At 39.0% G+C, this 19,727-nt stretch overlaps 1 protein-coding gene across 4 annotated transcripts in view; it reads left to right on the plus strand.

Annotated features, from left to right (window-relative positions):
- UTRN (utrophin) overlaps nucleotides 1-19,727 on the plus strand; it is a 583,727-nt gene that overhangs the window by 524,566 nt on the left and 39,434 nt on the right. For all 4 annotated transcript variants that reach the window (XM_084623224.1, XM_084623225.1, XM_084623226.1 and 1 more), the window contains 4 exons: nucleotides 1,288-1,424; nucleotides 3,624-3,662; nucleotides 3,894-3,959; nucleotides 12,703-12,768. In XM_084623224.1, coding sequence (XP_084479350.1) covers nucleotides 1,288-1,424; nucleotides 3,624-3,662; nucleotides 3,894-3,959; nucleotides 12,703-12,768 — 308 coding nt within the window. The remainder of the gene's footprint in view (nucleotides 1-1,287; nucleotides 1,425-3,623; nucleotides 3,663-3,893; nucleotides 3,960-12,702; nucleotides 12,769-19,727) is intronic.

Here is a 19,727-nt window from a genome sequence, read left to right on the forward strand (position 1 = left end):
AGGATACTAGACTGGAAGTAATGAGACACCAGAGTTATATTCCAAGTTCAGACCTATTGTGTGACCTTGGGCAAATCACTTCACCGTTCTGTCTTTTTCCTCTCCATCCTTCCTTTGCCTGTCTTTCTATTTTGGTTATGTCTACACTGCAATAACACAGCTGTGGCTGTCCCGTGTCCACTGACTTGGGCTTGTGGAGCTTCTGTAGATTGCATAAAGTTGCAGTGTAGATTTCTGGGCTCGGGCTGGGCCCTGGGACCCTCCCACCTCATGAGGTCTCAGAGTTTGGGCTCCATCCAGCCTGAGCTTCAGCATCTACACTGCAGTTTTTTAGCCCCTCAGCCCAAGCTCTGTTAGCCTGAGTCAGCTGATGTCAGCCAGCTGCAGCTGTTATACTGCAGTATGGACATACACTTAGAATGTAAGCTCTTCAGGTCAGGGACTGCCTCTTACTAGGTCTTTATACAGCCTTGTACAATGGAGCCTTAGTTTTAGTTTGGGCCTCTAGGAGCTACTGTTATACAAATAAGGAGAAGTAGGATTAGTTCTGGTAACTTGACCAGGAAGCATCCAAGGAAAACTCAGGTGTTGCAGGCAGGGGAGTTCTTATGATTGAGCAGATAATACCTATTTTTTTAAAGGCAATATTAAATCAGTGACCCAGCATGGAGTCTGAGTGGGCAATCTACTACTTGTGATACTCTCTTCAGTTCAATCAGACAATGGAGAGGTCATTCAATACTCTGTGGCACTTTTGGAAAAGTAGAATGCATTAGTCTCTTACGTGACCCTGTTGATAAAGTATATGCTTTCTTGCCCTACCAGTACTCAGACATGTAAATGGAGAGAGGGGTTAGAGAAGCAAGTGCTATAGAATACATCATCATAACTGCTTTATATAGTTAAAAGAACACAATACTTTTTTGTGAGTAGAATTGACTGTAATTGTTTCTAAACAAAATAGCTTGTTACTTTTTATCATTTTGATTATAATTTGATGCCTTTTTAGGCTTGTAACTTCTAGTTTTTATTAGCCATCATTTCATAAAATATAAAGAAACCTTGTGTATTCATTGTTAACAGGTTTAAGCGCTGTGGGTTTTCAAGCCAGCATAACAAATCCTGGCGATGCATTTTTCCACTATTGCTAATGTAAATTTCAGGCTATTCATAGAGTATAAAATCACCAGCTTTTAGAAGTTCCCCTATATGTACTCTTCCAGCGTTATTTAAGATATAACCCAGTGCCAATTAGAAATGTTTAATTTTATTTCTCTACTGTTCTAGACAACATCCGGAGAAGATGTACGCGACTTCACTAAGGTGCTGAAGAACAAGTTCCGGTCAAAGAAGTATTTTGCTAAGCACCCACGACTTGGCTACCTTCCTGTGCAAACAGTTCTTGAAGGCGATAACTTGGAGGCGTAAGTTTGAATGAAGCATGATCTCTGCCATGTGGTTCAGAAGCCTCTTCCCCCCTTAAAAAAACCATCAAAAACAAAATTAATGTGAAGCAATCGTACCAGAACCTTAGTGAGGGAATATTTTTTGTGAACCCTTTTTTGTTTTATTTTACTTTCTTTGCTTATTTTCTAAAAATAATTTTATACTTTGGTTGTATAAATATGTTGCCATAAAGTCATGGAATTCAGAAAAAAGTGAAGTTGGAATTCTTTTTTTTTTTTTTTGGTAAACTTTTCTCATGGAGAACAGTTTATTTTTATTTAGTTAGTTATTTATTACTACTTGTCAGGAGAGGCCACTTTTAGTAGAACAAAAATTAAGATGCATTGAAGAGACAATGAGAGTAATTCCATTAATTGACTTTCCTTTATTTCCTGGAATTTCAAGTGCTATAAACACAATACTTGTCTTAAAGTGAATGAAACCATTCTAAAACATATATGCATGGTTTCAGAGTAACAGCCGTGTTAGTCTGTATCAACACAAAAAAAAAATGAGGAGTACTTGTGGCACCTTAGAGACTAACAAATTTATTTGGTCAAAGCATTCGTGGGCTAAAACCCACTTCATCGGATGCATGCAGTGGAAAATACAGTAGGAAGATATATATACACGGAGAACATGAAAAAATGGGTGTTGCCATACCAACTGTAACAAGACTAATCAATTAAGGTGGGCTATTATCAGCAGGAGGGGAAAAAAAAACTTTTGTAGTGATAATCAGGATGGCCCATTTCAAACAGTTGAAAAGAAGGTGTGAGTAACAGTAGGGGAAAAATTAGCATGGGGAAATAGTTTTTACATTGTGTAATGATCCATCCGCTCCCAGTCTTTATTTAATAATGTCCAGTTTGCAAATTAATTCCAATTCTGCAGTTTCTCGTTGGAGTCTGGTTTTGAAATTTTTTTGTTGGAGAATTGCAACTTTTAGTCTGAAATTGAGTGACCAGGGAGGTTGAAGTGTTCTCCTACTGTTTTTTGAATGTCATAATTCTTGATGTCTGATTTGTGTCCATTTATTCTTTTGCATAGAGATTGTCCGGTTTGGCCAATGTACATTGTACATTCAAAAACCAGTCGGAGAACACTTCAACCTCCCTGGCAAATTGGTAGTCCAGCTTAGGAGTGGCTAAGGATTAGAATAGTAGGGATATTTCAACAGGTCGGGATAAAGGTGTATTGTCAAGCTATGAGGTAAGCATACATATAGTCTCTCTGCAAAGGGTGGCTGTAGCCTGTGTTATCAGTAAAAGTGGCAGAGAGTCCTGTGGCACCTTATAGACTAACAGACGTATTGGAGCATAAGCTTTTGAGGGCGAATACCCACTTCGACGGATGTTATCAGGGCTTCCATAAGCAATAAAACTTAGACTAGACTGTTCTCAGTGATAGCTGATGACAGAACAAGGAGTAATGGTCTCAAGTTGCAGTGGGGGAGGTTTAGGTTGGATATTAGGAAAAACTTTTTCACTGGAGGGTGGTAAAGCACTGGAATGCGTTACCTAGGGAGATGGTGGAATCTCCTTCCTTAGATATTTTTCAGGTCAGGCTTGACAAAGCCCTGGCAGGGATGATTTAGTTGGGGATTGGTCCTGCTTTAAGCAGGGGGTTGGACTAGATGACCTCCTGAGGTCCCTTCCAACCCTGATATTCTATGATTCTATGAAAACAGCCATAACTATTTTGTCTTTAAGAAAAACCTCTCCCTTATAGGATATTTGTTTGTTATTTGCTATGTAATAGAAAAATATTGTAGTAATAACCTTGATTTTAGCCTTTTAATTTTTCTACAAATAAGTTGTTATAAGTTCAGTTTCACAAGTAACTTTAAAGAAAAGTCCCAGCAATTAAATATAAGAAATTCCAAATTTAAACAAGTTAGGCATAGTTTTAGATGATTAATTCAATGTGTGGTGGTGATGGTGTATTTTTTAAAACTCCCTTTTTTTAAAAAATGCTTCAGTTACTGTCCTATCCTCCACATGGCACACGGCAGTCTCTGTTGCTACTGCTTTCCTGTGTCATAGATGTTGCTAATGTAAATCATCTGGGCGGGCTGATTGGTAGATAGTTTGTGCTTTTACACCTTATTCTTGCTTAATTGCAGTAAAGATTTTGTTCTGTCGTTTCCTTCTCTTTTTTTTCTTTCTTCTTTGCAGTCCTATCACACTCATCAGTATGTGGCCAGAGCAATATGAGTGAGTATGCACAACTCTTGTATCTAGAAAGCTGAATATGCTGATTGTTTTCTTAATGTTGACTAATTGCTTACCTATTTGTATGACCTGTTATACACACCTGGCCAAAAGCCCACATAACAGCCTATTTTTTGACAACTTCATCAGTCTTAAATTTTTTTAAACCCTTGTCTCTGTAATTAGATTACATTAGATACTATTAACATTTTTGTGCTTATTTTCTTTTAATAGTCCCTCCCAGTCTCCACAGCTATTTCATGATGACACACACTCCAGGATAGAGCAGTATGCCACCAGGTAAGAAACATACAGACTTCTTATTTTAATTGCACCTCTGCATTTTGGGATTGATTCCTGCAGGGTGAAATGTATGTTATGTTGAATGGACAGTATTTATTAAAAAGGCATGACTAAGTCTCATGACTTTTTAATACCCAGAGGAAAGTTAAATCTTTCCACCCCAAGATTTGGGGAGTTATCCTAACTAAAATGTAATGATATTGAATGAAATACATACATCAAAATTGTTGTTGATCAGTATAGAATGGATAGTGTTGCAGCATTACTGTGGGATTTCTGCAAATGTTAGTTTCTGCAAATGTTAGTTTCTTTCTATTCTGACCTTCTAATATGTCTAGTCTTCATAAATAAAGACCCAGCATGGAAAGGTACATAATTGAAAATATCAATTTAACCACTGAACTTCAGCGGAGGGTAAAATAAGTAAGGAATAAACTGCCATTTAATTTGATTCTGAAACAAACTGAGGAAGTATTGCATTTACTTGCATCCATTTTTAGAGGGCGGTAGAATAGTATATTTGATTGTAGATTAGTCTCCCAAGCAACATGGTGGAAGCTCTGTGATTTGAGTCATAACAGTAAAAAAGTAGATGGGACAAAACTCTTGACAATTCCTTAGGAAACAATCTTGTATCATGTGGGAAGAAGGACTAGGGACTGGATAGGTCTTTTTCATCTCTGGGGTCCTGAGATTCTAAGAGATTTCTGCATTGTGCATACTAACTGTTTTGGGAAAGAGTTGCTGACCTAATATAAAATTTTCTTATTTAGCGACTATAGAATATATTATTTTCTGAAAGAAAGTTTTCATTGAATAAGTCCTAATTCTTGGAGCATAAATGATTTTCTGCAAAGTAACCTCAGAGCCATTTTGTAAACCTCCCTTCCTTTCACTTGAGGCTACAGCTGTATTTGTAAATGTGTATTTGCAGCTCCAGTTGTAAATAGTGAATTTCTGTTCTATATCAGAAGAACAAATTGTTACAAATAGACTGTCAGAGGATCTCAACCTTTTTCTTTCAGAGGTCCCCCCCCCCCATGCTATTAAAAACTACGCGTCCCTCCTGTGCCACAATAACTGGTTTTCTGCATATAAAAGCCAGGACTGGCATTAGGGTAGCAAGCAGCACAGTTGCCTGGGGCCCTATGGCACAGGGGCTCCCACAAAGCTACATTGCTCAGGGTTCGGCTTCAGCCCTGGGTGGTGGGGGTCCGGGCTTCCGATTCATGTAGTGGGGCTTCAGCTTTCTGCCTGGGGCCCCAGCGAGTCTAACACTGGCCCTACTTGGTGGACACCCTGAAACCTGCTTGTGGCCCCTAGCGGGCCCTGGACCCCTAGTTAAGAACCTCTGGACTATGTGACAGATTCTCTAGGGCCATACTTGGAGCCAGTACCCCAGTGTGTTTTACTAGGGCAGAGTTGCTATGCTGCCAGGATCTGCTGAGTGCTGCAGTGACTGTATGGGCATTTCACCTCTTTGCGCCCAGGAGAATGGGACGTTCAGCACTGTTCAACCCTAGAGGTATGTGCTTACAATTCACCTTCAGACAACAAAGAAGCTGATTTGTATCTAGAACAGGAGCTTACCAGTTTTGCTTTATGCACTGCAACAGAAATATCTAGTCTCCTCACATTTCATTTCTTCTGTTTTTAAAAGCAATGCAGAGCTTATATCTGCTAGTCAAAATCAAATAATTTGGTATAACTTGCCATTGAATTTATCTAAACGCACCACAAAGAAACAGCTTCAAAACCATCTTAAAAAACATTGTAGCTGTAAAGGAAAATGCAATCAGAAAAGGACCAATTATACATACAAGGGGGAAAAGTAACACTTAAGTGCTACCTATTACCAGCCACAACTTCCTCATTTTGATTTGACAATTAATGTTTTTGTCCTTCTCGTCTTGCCATTAATAAATATAAGTGGATACATAACTGGTTGAAAGCCTATACTCAAAAGTAGTTGTCAATGGGCCACTTTCAAAATGGGATGACTTATTTGGTGGGGTGTCATAGGGGTCTGTCCTGGCTCCAGTACTTTTCAACATTTTCATTATTGACTTGCATAATGGAGTGAAGAGCAGCTTATACAAGTTATGGGTGACACCAAGCTGGGAGGGGTTGTGAACACTTTCAAGGAATGGATTAGAATTCAAAATGACCTTAATAAGTTGATCTGAAATGAACAATAAAGATATGTGCCACATGTTACACTTAGGAAAGAAAAATCAAATGCACAAATACTAAATGGGGAATAACTGACTAGAAAATAAGTACTGTCGACAAGGATTTGGCAGTCACAGTGGATCACAAATTACATATGAGCCAACAGTGTGATGCAGTTACAAAAAAGGCTAATATCATTTTGGCGTGTATTTCCAGGAGACATGGGGGGTAATTGTCTTGCTATGCTCAGCACTGGGGAGACATCAGCTGGAATACTATATATAGTTTTGGAGAGAGTGTAGAGGAGAGCTACAAAAATGATAAAAAGTTGAGAAGACCTGACCTAGGAGGAAAGGTTTAAAAAAAAACTGGGCATGGTTAGTGTTGAAAAAAGAAGACTGAGTGAGAACCTGATAACAGTCTTCAAATATATTAAGGGCAGTTACAAACAAGACTCTGATCAATTGTTCTCCATGTCCATTGAAGGTAGGACAAGAAGTAATGGGCTTAAGGATAGATATTAGGAAAAGCTTTCTAACTCTAAGTATAGAGTTAAGTTCTGGAATAGGATTGCAAGGGAGATTGTGGAATCCTCATCACTTGAGGTTTAAAAAAACAGGTCAGACAAACATGCAACAGGGTTGATCTTGATATGCTTAGTCCTGCCTCAGCACAGGGAGCTGGACTAGATGACCACTTGAGATCCCTTCCAGCCTTACATTTCTATGATTATTAAAGGCTAAAATCATAAGCACTTTAGTTGCTCAGATATGTGCCATTCATGTGGGAAAATGTAGCACCAATATCCATGTGACAATAAAAAATAGGTCAGTGATATAATTACACACAAAAACATGCACAACTCCATTGAGCCCAGCTTGAAACCAGACAAAAGCAAGGAACCTTGGATTTAAGAAATAAGTTGGCCTCCATCGGAGTGATGTCAGTATTTTTAGTCTGTCTATCCTTTATTCATCCTGTTGCACTTAGATTTTATGATTCATAGAGCCCAGGTGAAAACCACACTTCAAGATTACTGTAGAGCAGTAAGTGGTACCATAATAGATAATTCCATTAGTCCCATTTGTGATGACTCCATGCTGGCCTGACCAATCCTGATTATGGTCATACTGCTATAGAAAGGGGAGTTGGAAGTGTTCTGAACCACATGTTACTGATGGATGGGTCCTTGAGGATTACAGAACTATAACTGTACCTACCATGTTCAGAAGCTAAAAGAAAATGCTAATTACTTGTATAACTTGACCTTCTTAAATTAATGGAACTGTTTTTCTTCTATTAATATATGCTTAAGAGAAGTGAAATTATTTTAGTGACACCTTATCTTCTGCATGCCAGTTTTATATGCCTGCATATTAAAACTGGGTTGTTTTTTGTTATTGGTCCAACTGGTATTTCTCTTTCAAAATGCAGAACATTTATGATTGACCTGAGCTCTTGTGCTGAATTCCCCCTTTCAGTTACTTAGGGAAGGAGTCAAGTGTTTTAAAATATTCAACAAATATTGTTCATACTATAAATAGTAACATAATTTGTTTGAGTAGCTGGCAGTGACTATTCTGTGTAGGTTGTCTAATCTTCCATTCTAGGAGATTGCCAGAAAGATACCTCACAAGAAAAGGCACAATGACTATAGCTTTATTAAATCAATAAAAATGTAAACAAATGAAGGTGGTCTTTGCAGCAAAGCTGCAAAAGCAAAATTGATTGAAGCTGTCAATCTCAAGCCTTTTATTCTGATTGGCAGGTCCCAAAATCAAAATGGCTACTTAGATATATTGTCTGGCCCAGCCAGGCCTGGACCACAAGCCATGCTCCATTCCTGTAGCCCAACGGTTAGAGCTGTCTCTGAGGCAGACTTCGGGTGACCTCTGCTGGTTGGTCTCTCTGTCACAGCTACATATTGAGTCTCTCAGTTCTGGGGGATATACATCCCTCCTTGCCTACTGTCCCAGCCCAAGCAGCTGAATCAATTTAACCCCTAAGAAAGACTACCCCCACCTCAAAGATACAATATAAATGAGAAATGGGGCAACCTGAGCATGATTCTGGTTTCAGAACAGAAAAGAGTTAATAAACATACATTCAGCAATTAAGGACCAACACAATATCCCAAGGATAAGGACTCAGAATTTCTGGAGCAGAGAAGCATACAAATAATAAATAGCAACCAGGAGAGCATAATTCTAGACTCACTTCTTCTGCTGACTGGCATCAATAATTCTGTACATGTCACAACCCTAAAAATATTGGCGCCAAGATGTTATAAAAGGAGATATTTGTCTTCTTTATATCTTCTAGTGTCTCCTGCATTACACCAAATTAATTGTTAGAACTTTAATGATCTTAAACAAAAGTCTGGGTATTATCTTGCCCTTTAATACTCGACATGTATCAATGGTGGCTGTGTATCAGAACTGGGGTATAATCTAAAGCAGTAAAAGGTCTGTTCCAAAGCCCATTGACATCAATTAATTTCAACGGTCTTTCGATCAGAGCTCACATTTTCAGAGCTGCTCAAGTTTTAGTCATTTGTTGACCATTGACCTTTACATAAAAGCCAGATTTGTAAAATTTTTGGTGGGGATCAAGGGGTGAATCTTCCAGCAGTGATGTAGGGGATGGAGCACCCTATACTTGAGTGTCTGGGGGGTGGTGATCCCCCAGGTAAGAGAAAAAAATTAAAATAATCTCTGGACCTAACTCCCACTCCAGATGGAAAGATGGCAGCTCAATAAATGGGGCAAGCCCAGGAGGGCCCCCATTCCAGAAGAAGAAATGGTGGTTCAGTAACTTGGGCAGCCTGGTTACCAGGCCATCATCACTCATTCTGGAGCAGGCCCAGAAGCAGAAGATTTAGAGGAGGCAGCATGAGGAGGTGGCATCCTTGCTGCCTCCACCTATTCTTCTTCTAGGCCTGCACCAGGAGGAGAGGGGTACCCTGGGTTCCCTGTGGGTCTTCCCAGGTTACCAAGCCATCATCACTCATTCTGGAAGGGGGAGCTGGATCAGAAGTTCTGGAATGCTTTTCTGGCTCCAAAAGGAAGTTCCAGAACTCCGTTCTGGCACAGCTTGAATGCTGGTATGGGGGCTTTCTCCTCTGCGGGGGTGCCAGCTCCAAAGCAGCCCCAGAATATGGGTGGGGCATGGGACCCATGGGCCCATATAACCAGACAGTATAGATATTTATGGGAGTTGCATTGAACTAAAATGCCCATCCCTACATTTTGAAAACTTAGGGATACTTTCTTAAAATCATGTAGACATTTGTTTTACCAAGGATGTTTTAGTAAGTACCAATGTCCACCCTGTCTCTCCAGTCCAGAACCTGGGAGACTCTTCAGCTGTTCCCTGTCCCTTCTGCCAAACATGGAGGCCATATGTGAACCTCTATAAGAATAATTTCTTACGGTCTACAAAGCTAAAACTCTTGTCCCCATCATTTCCCAATATCCTCCTTCAACACACAGCCACAAATATAATCTCCCCTGCCTATCACTCTGTCCCCTCCCTCTTGCTTTTGAATCCATCCTCCGACTCCCCCATTTTTCCATCACATCATGTTCAAATGTCTTGTCCTCACTTTCAAGGCTCTTTGCAACGCTGCCCTTATTTATCTAGCTGCTTTTCTCTCACATTATATCACCCCCTCTGCCATGTCACCAGTGCTTACCTCATTAGTCCACTTTTTCCACAGCCATCCTCATTTTCCACCATTATGTCTATTTGAGGAGTTTTGTAAACTGTAATGATAGGCTCTGTGTGCTGTTGAGAACTGTTCCAAACATGTCTTCACAGGACTAAAATAACAGGGGAGGAAGTATGATGTAGTGGCTAGAGCAGGGGTGGGCAAACTACAGCCCGCAGGCCGAATCTGGCCCGCGAGCCGTTTTAAACTGGCCCACGAACTCCAGCCAGGGCACCGGGTCAGGGGCCACACCACATGGCTCAGCCATGCTCCAGCTGGGACACTGGGTTGGGGGCTGCACCACGTACCTCCTGGAAGCAGCCGCACGGCCACTCTCTGTGGGTCAGGGGCTGCTTCACACATAGGAGCTATAGGGATGTGCTGCTGCTTCCAGGAGCTGCTTGAGGTAAGTGCCGCTCAGAGCCTTCTCCCCACGCCCTAACCCTCTGCCCCACCCCTAGTCGCCCTCCTGCTCTCCAAACCCCTCGATCCCAGCATGGAGCACCCTCTTGCAACCCCAAACCTCTCATCCCCAGCTCCACCCCAGCCCTGATCTCCCTCCTGCCCTCCAGACCTCTCGGTCCCAGCTCAGAGCACCATCCTACACCCCAAACTCCTCATTCCCAGCCCTACTCCAGAGTCCACAGCCCCAACCAGAGCCCTCACCCCTCCCGCACCTCAACTTTGTGAGAATTCATGGCCTACCATACAATTTCTATTCCCCGATGTAGCCCTCAGGCCAAAAGTTTGCCCACCCCTGGGCTAGAACGCAGGCCTGGGAGTCAGAGGATCTGGGTCTATTCCTAGTTTTGCTACTGAGTTGCTGAGACACCTTGGGCAAGTCACTAAAGCACTCTGTGCCTCAGCTTGCCCTTCTGTGAAATAGTGATAGTTATGCCACTTTTCTATTTTACAGGGGTGCCTTGAAGTTAAATTTAGAATTTTTTTTCAAGGCCACATAGATGCTTACGTGGGCAACATTACAGATGGAGACTAGGATTGTTATTACTGCAGGCTTATTCAGTGTGAGCTAATGCTGAAGATCTACAGGAGATCAAGGTCTAGAAATAGAGGATTATCTGAATGCCATCTTATGAGTTAAAAACGTGACTTCCAAATACACAATCCAGTCTAGATAGTGCTATTCCATCACATGCTATACCATGCCTCCACTTCAGTGGAATAAGGTGACCAAGAATATCAAGAGTCCTTTATCTTATAATAGGTTTTCCTTCATTGCCTCTAATTTTTTCAAAGAAGGCTAATTCATTTACAGATTAAATAACTTGCTCTTAGACAAAAAAGAAAACTAACAAAAATGAGCCATGGGGTGGTGCACACTATATTTTTCTTCAGTTCAAATATGTCTATATAATGTAAGTGGTAATTTTTCTTTATAGTGAATGCCATAGTAGCTTCCCTAGGATCCTAGAAATTAGAACAGGAAAAGAAAGACCTATTAGGTTATTTGGTCCAACTCCCAGAGGACAGAGGTAGTGCAGGTTTCAGGTCTCTGAACGGGAAGTACTCCTGGCGTGAGGAGGGAATTTCACTTTCCTGAGGTCAGTATAAGTTTGATGAAAGATATTTGATTGTTTCTGTTGTTCTTTATTTTATTTATTGCACATTAGAGTCATCATTATTTCCAACGTTAACTCAGTAAATCTCTTGTAACCAGGTTGAACTCCTTCAACTTCAGGCGTTTATCAACAAGATAAATCCAGCGCTGGAAATTCTTCTTGTCTTCTATTTTAATCTTCAGTGATTTCTTTAATTATTTTTAGTCAGTTATTGGATTTGAAAATGTTAAGAGACATCCTTACGGTTTTGTAGACTCCAAGAGGGTGGTTCCATAGAAATATTCAGTAGAGTAATAAGGGGAGTTGTCTGTGCCACCCATGGATCTACACACACCATTAAATGTTTCTAGAATGGCTTGTATTCCTTTTATGCAGTGAAAACTACTGAATAGACCTGAAACAATTTCTAGCACATCTTTAAAGAAACAAATTACCAAGATGATGTTTGCTCCATGAGCGTTCAATTTAAATGATTGTCATTCTGTGTTCCTTATCTTATTCTTTCCATAATGCTGCGCAAACTATACAATAACAAGATAATATGTCTGCAAGATAGCATGACAAAAACAGTTTATATTTTTAATTTATAAAAATGTAATACCCAAACCTTTAAATTAATTCTATTAAAATGGGAAATACAGGCAATAGCTCCCCACGGTTATTCTATATTAATTTATGATTTTTCCAGGAATATGTCTGTTAATACTTTATAGGTCAATTTGTCCATTGTGCAATAGTATTTATTTGAGCATAGCTTCAAAGGTTCCATGATGATTGTGATAATGCTAATGAAAATCTAATGGTCTTCTATTGGATTGCCAAATAATGTACTTGCTGCAGATGAGTGGGCAGGCAGACTTTGTTAACTCACTTAGTTTTCTCATAAAAGTCCATCCATATCAGTGGTTCATACCACTGCGCTCTATTTTCTGGTTTCAGAGTAACAGGTGTGTTAGTCTGTATTCGCAAAAAGAAAAGGCGTACTTGTGGCACCTTAGAGACTAACCAATTCTGTTTTCTGTGGATAAACCTATAATGTCACCATATTTTCTAGTTTTGTTAAAATACTTGGAACACCTTAGTTATTAGTGTGTTTTTGTTATCCATCCATCCATCCATCCATCCATCCACATTGCCTTTTCTGTGAACTACCAGCAGTTTAGGGGTTCAACCCTCATCAACTTCAAGAATTGGCATATCTGAAACACTCCCAAATAGAATGATCCCAGTCTGTTTTCTATGCATGGTCTCCCAAAGTCACATTTCTCTTTTCTTTCAGGCTGGCACAAATGGAAAGGACCAATGGTTCCTTGTTGACAGACAGCAGCTCCACCACAGGAAGTGTGTAAGTAAATCAAGCAATTAGAGCTACTGGGAAAGGCCAACTCATTTGATTATAAATGTCTAATTAATATAATCTTCATTGGTTGCAGTGCTGAATTTTAGTCCCAATCAAAGTAGATAATAAATGGGGCGCAAAAAAGCCTGCATAAATTTTATGCTTCCAAGCAGTAATGGTATAAATTGGCAGGGTTTGTTCAGCTTGATGTGTCATTTAGTGAAGTGGTTCTGCCTCAAGAAATTGGATCATTTCAGCTGAAAGGCACATATAAATTCATTCTAGTTTAGCCCATTAATTTAAAGGAGAAAAAAGTTATTCAGTAGAGGAATATACAGTGCTAGAACTGTGTTGTTACTTATGCAGAACAATTATATTGATTTTGCCAGCTATTGGCTCATCTACACGGAGACACATTGTTATTAGCGTTATGGGATATTTTGCTTATAAAAAGCTTTAATTGAGATGAACTGATGTGCTGAATAAAAAAGATACCAAATTCCTGATAGATTAAATATGAATAATTTTTCATTGTCAAGCAAAAATATTTGAAAAACTTCTTATGTCTGTGCCAAGACCGAAATTGGGAGCTTTGTGAACGTCCAAGCATAGGAAGATAAATCCTGCCTCTTTTTAGCTATTTGTGATATTATCAGCTCTTGCAGGGGAAACACAGATCTTTGTTGTTCAATTTTCATTAGGTAGAAAGCCCTTTCATTTTTAAAATTAATGTATTTATTATTTTAAAACCTAATCATGTATTACGTTTAAGTATGACTTTCATTAGTGATTTGAAATTTCAAAAAGTTTGTTTCAAAGAAACATTTAAGTTTACCTTGAAGTCTTCTCCATACTCCTGCACACTTGGTGCATTCTCGCTCTCACAATTTTTAAGCTACTAAATCTGTTTTCACATATTTCCTTACTAGTGAGTTCATCAGTGACTGGAATGCAGAGCTATCCTTTCTTGGTTCACTTGAAAAACTTGCAAACTCACTGCCTTTTGGCTTGTATTCATAAAAGGAAAAATTGAAAGCTGCTAAATGCCTACACATTTGGTTGAGTAGTTTATTTCCCAGTTAATGAATCTAATAAGATGGCGAGACAGATACACCATGTATTCTAACATTTAAAACATAATTTGCACATGTAATATTTTATTAGTAATTCATCCCCTCTTTTGTCCTAAGATTTTGAATGTTTAAAACTCCTGGGTCTGAAATTGGTCTCAAGCCTCATAACAAAGGTTAATTCAGTAAATTCTGTCTATTATGATGCTGGGATGACTTCCAAGTTTAGGTCCTGATTCTGTAGAGAAAAGTTACACATGTGCTTAAGTATTTGTAAGAGCAGAGCCATAGGTGTCAAGGAGGGCAGCAACACTAACTCTTTCTTTCCAGTTGCGCCCTGGTTCTGATTACAGGTATTTTTCAGGCTTTACTTGAGATGTGCTTGAACTGGAATAATTGGATCCAATAACTAAATAAATAACCCCCACAAAATTGAAAAGTGTTTTGATTTAAAATTTTGATTTGGCCCTGTGACAGTCTGCTGGGGCTCCCAGAATTGTGAGTTACTGCTACTCCTCTGAGCCTCAGCAAGTGAAAGTTTTGCTACTGCTAAGTTGTATGACATACTAGCTTGTCTGCTCTGCCAGCAAACTCTTCAGGATTCTGCCAGTCCAGACCTTGCCTTGTAGGTAACAAACAGTGAAGCCCCAACTCCTGAGTTCCCTAGAGATGTCTCCCTGCCGTGTCTAGCCCCCTTACAGAATGCTCACAGAAGTTAAGTTTACTGCTCTTTAAAGAGTCAGTAAGCAACAGCTCATTAATTTAGCTGGAATTTGACAAATTCTCTTATTTCAATCACAGCACTGTGTTGGTTTATATTATTAGTAAAACAAGTTTATCTAATAAAAGGACATAGGATTAAGTGATACCAAGTAGAAGGAATAAAGATAGAATGGGGCACGAGCAAACAAAAGTAAAAATATACTTCTAAGACCAAAATCTGATTTAATAAAGTAGCGTCTCTTGTTCAAAGAAGTGTTTCTCACCAAGTCTCTTTTCCAACATAGCTGACTGGACTCTCTAGCCAGGATCTTGCTCAGTTCCTTTACCTCTTCAGGTGAAGAATACCAAAATGACTTTGTTTCCGCTTATATCTCCTAAAGTTTATTGACCCTGTTACAAGAAGCAGGACGTTTTCCTGCTGTTCTTCTCTTCCTGTTGATTTTCCATTCTCCCCCACTGATTCATATGTAAACAGGGCTTCCATTGTTTTGATTCCATAATGCTTAATTTTACATTGGAGACAGCTGCCCTCCCTTCTGTTTGAGAGAAAACCTGTTTCTCCATGTGTTTGGTCCCACTTTAAAGCATAATATCAGTGAGTATCCATAATTCCTTATATAGTGTTAATGCATACATTTCACAATGGTTTTAATCAACAGTGTGTCCCAGGTTTACTGAATACACTTTTATAATACAGGAATATCGTATACAATTAGTTGATTCAATTGCTTATCATTTGAAGTTCAGACCCCCTTTGGATAGCCCTGTAAACCTTTGAAATGTATTCTTCTGTAGCATTTCCCCAGATAAAGTTTCTCTCTTCTGCTGGGGCATGGGCAGCATGCTGTCTTCTCCCCTGCTTACTAGCTTTATTTAGCTTCTATGTAAATGTACCTTCATTGTCTCCGCCTGACAAGCAAATGCACATTCTTTGTCTAAGGCAGACTGGGCTTGTGCATTGCTTTCCAAACACATTTTAAGAACATAATTCTAGTACGTATTTATTATTCTAGTACATACCCCATACATACACCACTCAATGATTATCAGTATCAGTATCTTACCACTTTGTATATGATACTTTACATGAAATCTTTTAGATTCAGATTATGACAACAGTGTGTTTGCTATAATAAGTATGTAATGCTTGACAAGACTTGATGACACAGAGTGGTGAACCATCAATGGGCCCCTGTCACAGGCCCACTGTAGATATAGAAGACATCTATGAAATTCAGATCCAGATCCCAGTTCAGGTCCTGAACTTCTGTAATACCTGGGATTTTGGTTCAGGCCCATCTGAAGGTTTTTTAGATACAACATACCACAGAAATGAAATCTCTGGATGTGAATAACCTGAACTTTATGGGGTGGCTGAAATTTAGGTCAAAATTTTTAATCTCAGGCTCATCTAATATAAACCTATCTGGGCAAAATCCCTATATCTTAGTGCATTCTGCTGGGCCTCAGGAGAGAATTACTGATTTGTAAATCAAATTCTGTACTGCTCATAATCAGAGCTCTGTTATTTGGTATTATTTTATTGATCCCTGAGAGTCCTTCAGTGTATTGCAAACTTGTAATAGGGGCAAAGTCACTTTTAACATTGGAAAGTTGCTACTTCTGTCTTGTCAGCTGAACCCTGTTAATGAGCTTGTTAACACACTTTCATGCTCTAAAGCAGTGGTTCTCAAAGCCGGTCTGCCGCTTGTTCAGGGAAAGCCCCTGGCAAGCTGGACCGGTTTGTTTACCTGCCGCGTCTGCAGGTTCAGCTGATCACGGCTACCACTGGCCGTGGTTCACCACTCCAGGCCAATGGGGGCTGCGGGAAGGGCGGCCAGCACATAAGCATGGAAAGTGTCCAATGCAGAGTGTCCAAAATGTGTCTAAATCAAGCAAAATATTAGGACCTTCCTGATGTAAATCTGTTAAAGAAAAGGAGAATTTTTTTTCCTTCATAGCCTTTGCTACATTAATTCTGGAAGAATGTTCTAAACATTTGAACAAGGGGGTCCTGTTAATTTTTCTTGTAGGTTAATTTAGTTTTAGCTGGGGCTATCAATTAATCGCAGTTAACTCAGGCGAATAACTAAAAAAAATTAATCTCTGTGAAAAAAATTAATCGTGATTAATCACACTGTTAAACAATAGAATAGGAATTGAAAGTTATTAAATATTTTTGGATGTTTTTCTACATTTTCAAATATATCGATTTCAATTACAACACAGAATACAAAGTACTCACTCAATATAATTTTTAATTAAAAATGTTTGCACTGTAAAAATGCTAAAAGAAATAGCATTTTTCAATTCACCTCCTATGAGTACTGTAGTGCAATCTCTTTATCATGAAAGTGCAACTTACAAATGTAGGGGTTTTTTTTTTACATAACTACGCTCAAAAACAAAACAACATAAAACTTTACCGCCTACAAGTCCACCTAGGGTATGTCTACACTACCCGCTGGATTGGTGGGAAGCAATCGATCCAGCGGGGATTGATTTATCACATCTACTCTAGACTTGATAAATCAACCCCGAGTACTCTCCCGTCGACTCCTGTACTCCAGCTCCACGAGAGGCGCAGGCGGAGTCAATGGGGAAGCGGCAGCAGTCAACTCACCGCGGAGAAGACACCACTGTAAGTCGATCTAAGTACGTCGACTTCAGCTATGTTGTTCACGTAGCTGAAGTTGCGTAACTTAGATCGATTCCTCCGCCCCACCCCCCAGTGTAGACCAGGCCTCAGTCCTACTTCTTGTTCAGCCCATAGCTAAGCAAAACAAGTTTGTTTACATTTACGGGAGATAATGCTGCCCACTTCTTAATTACAATGTCACCTGAAAGTGAGAATAGGCGTTCACTTGGCACTGTTGTAGCTGCCATTGCAAGATATTTACATGACCGATGTGCTAAAGATTCATATGTCTCTTCATGCTTCAGTCATCGTTCCAGAGGACATGCTTCCATGTTGATGAAGCTCATTTAAAAAAAAAAAAAAGCGTTCATTAAATTTATGACTGAACTCCTCAGGGGAGAATTGTACGTCTCCTGCTCTGTTTTACCTGCATTCTGCCATATATTTCATGTTATAGCAGTCTCGGATGATGACCCAGTACATGTTGTTCGTTTTAAGAACACTTTCACTAAAAATTTGACAAAATGCGACGAAGATACCAATGTGAAATTTCTGCAGATAGCTACAGCACTTGACGCAAGATTTAAGAATCTGAAGTGCCTTCCAAAATCTGAGAGGGACGAGGTGTGGAGCATGCTTTCAGAAGTCTTAAAAGAGCAACACTCTGATGCAGAAACTACAGAACCCAAACTGCCAAAAAAAGAACATCAACCTTCTGCTGGTGGCATCTGACTCAGATAATGAAAACGAACGTGTGTCAGTCCACACTTCTTTGGATTGTTAGCTCGCAGAACTCGTCATCAGCATGGACCTATGTCCTCTGGAATGGTGGTTGAAGCATCAAGGGACATATGAATCATTAGCACATCTAGCATGTAAATATCATGAGACGCCAGCTACAACAATGCCATACAAACACCTGTTCTCGCTTTCAGGTGCCATTGTAAACAAGAAGCAGGCAGCATTATCTTCTGGTAATGTAAACCAATTTGTTTGTTTGAGCGATTGGCTGAACAAGATGTAGGACTAATTGGACTTGTAGGCTCTAAAGTTTTACATTGTTTTATTTTTGAATGCAGGTTTTTTTGGTACATAATTCTACATTTGTAAGTTCAACTTTCATGATAAAGCAATTGCACTACGTTATTTCTATTAGGTGAATTGAAAAATACTATTTCTTTTGTTTTTTACAGTGCAAATATTTGTAATAAAAATAAATACAAAATGAGTGCTGTACACTTTGTATTCTGTGTTGTAATTGAAATCAATATATTTGAAAATGTAGAAAACATCCAAAATATTTAAGTAAATGATGTTCTATTGTTTAACAGCACAATTAATCGTGATTAATTTTTTTAATCATTAATTTTTTTAATCGTTTGACATCCCTAGTTTTAGCAAATACAGCTAAATCTAATGGCTATTCATTTATAAAATAGATTATTCCCCTTTGTTGAATCTAAACTCAGAATGATCATGAGGAAAAAGATTAAGATATTCCTCATACTCTTTCCCCAAATGTTCTGGTGTCTCACAGAGATCCTGGTCATGTCGTTTGAGAAACACTGGTTTAGTGTAGTAAATGGAAAATGAACATTATTGAGAAAATAATTATTTTGAATTTATACTCATTTTAATCTATAGCATTAATGAAATAAGTTGTAATGATCTGCATAAAGCAATAGGCCAAAACTCAGTACTGTATCAGTAAATACTGATAATTTTTGTTAACATAACTAACTTTTTCTTCTCTTCTACTTTTTAAATGTTTGTGAAATGCCACAATGTATAATTAGAAGTAACTTTTTATATTATCCTATATAACTATTCTATCAAATCTGTACATGTACCATACCTAAAAGGTTGAGATCTATTTAGAATATGCACATATGTCTGCTACGACAGACAATACATTTCTCATTAATCCCTTTGCTGTTAGTCTCACTCCACACCTTCTATGCTGCCAATGCTGGTGAACATGCCACCAAAAACTGTGCCGTGTTAGAACTTACCTTGAACATTCAGCAGCACAGCAGCTGTGTTCTCCCTCAAAGTGCCTAAATCAGCTAGTGACAAGAAATTAAAGACCATCCAGTCAGAGAGAGAAATTAATTTCAGTTGGCAATAAATTGGGAAAAGAACAGATAAGCAAAAGTGAAAGCGGGAGAGAGAAATTTTGACAACGATGTTGAACCTTCAGGATTTTGCTATTTTTCACAACAATGCTAGGTCAAAGGGGGAAATACAATTATCACCAGCACGTTCAGGTTAGTGCATAAGATTTAATTTACTATCTGGTTTTCTCAATCAAATAGAATCAAGAATCCACCAGAGCTCAGAATGATTCTGTCAGAAAGACTTGATCTTTTTTTAGAGCTCAGACTGAATGCTCTGAAAGACGTGGGAAACTACACCCATTTGCCCCTTATTCTCCATATACTTATGCATACAATCTATACACACCTATTTAAAGATATCCACACACACACACACACAGAATAGCGTGTTTCAAGTGCAGGTTTCCATGGCTTGTT

This window comes from Lepidochelys olivacea (genome assembly GCF_965140295.1).
Source record: "Lepidochelys olivacea isolate rLepOli2 genome assembly, chromosome: 3".
NCBI lineage: Eukaryota > Metazoa > Chordata > Testudines > Cheloniidae > Lepidochelys > Lepidochelys olivacea.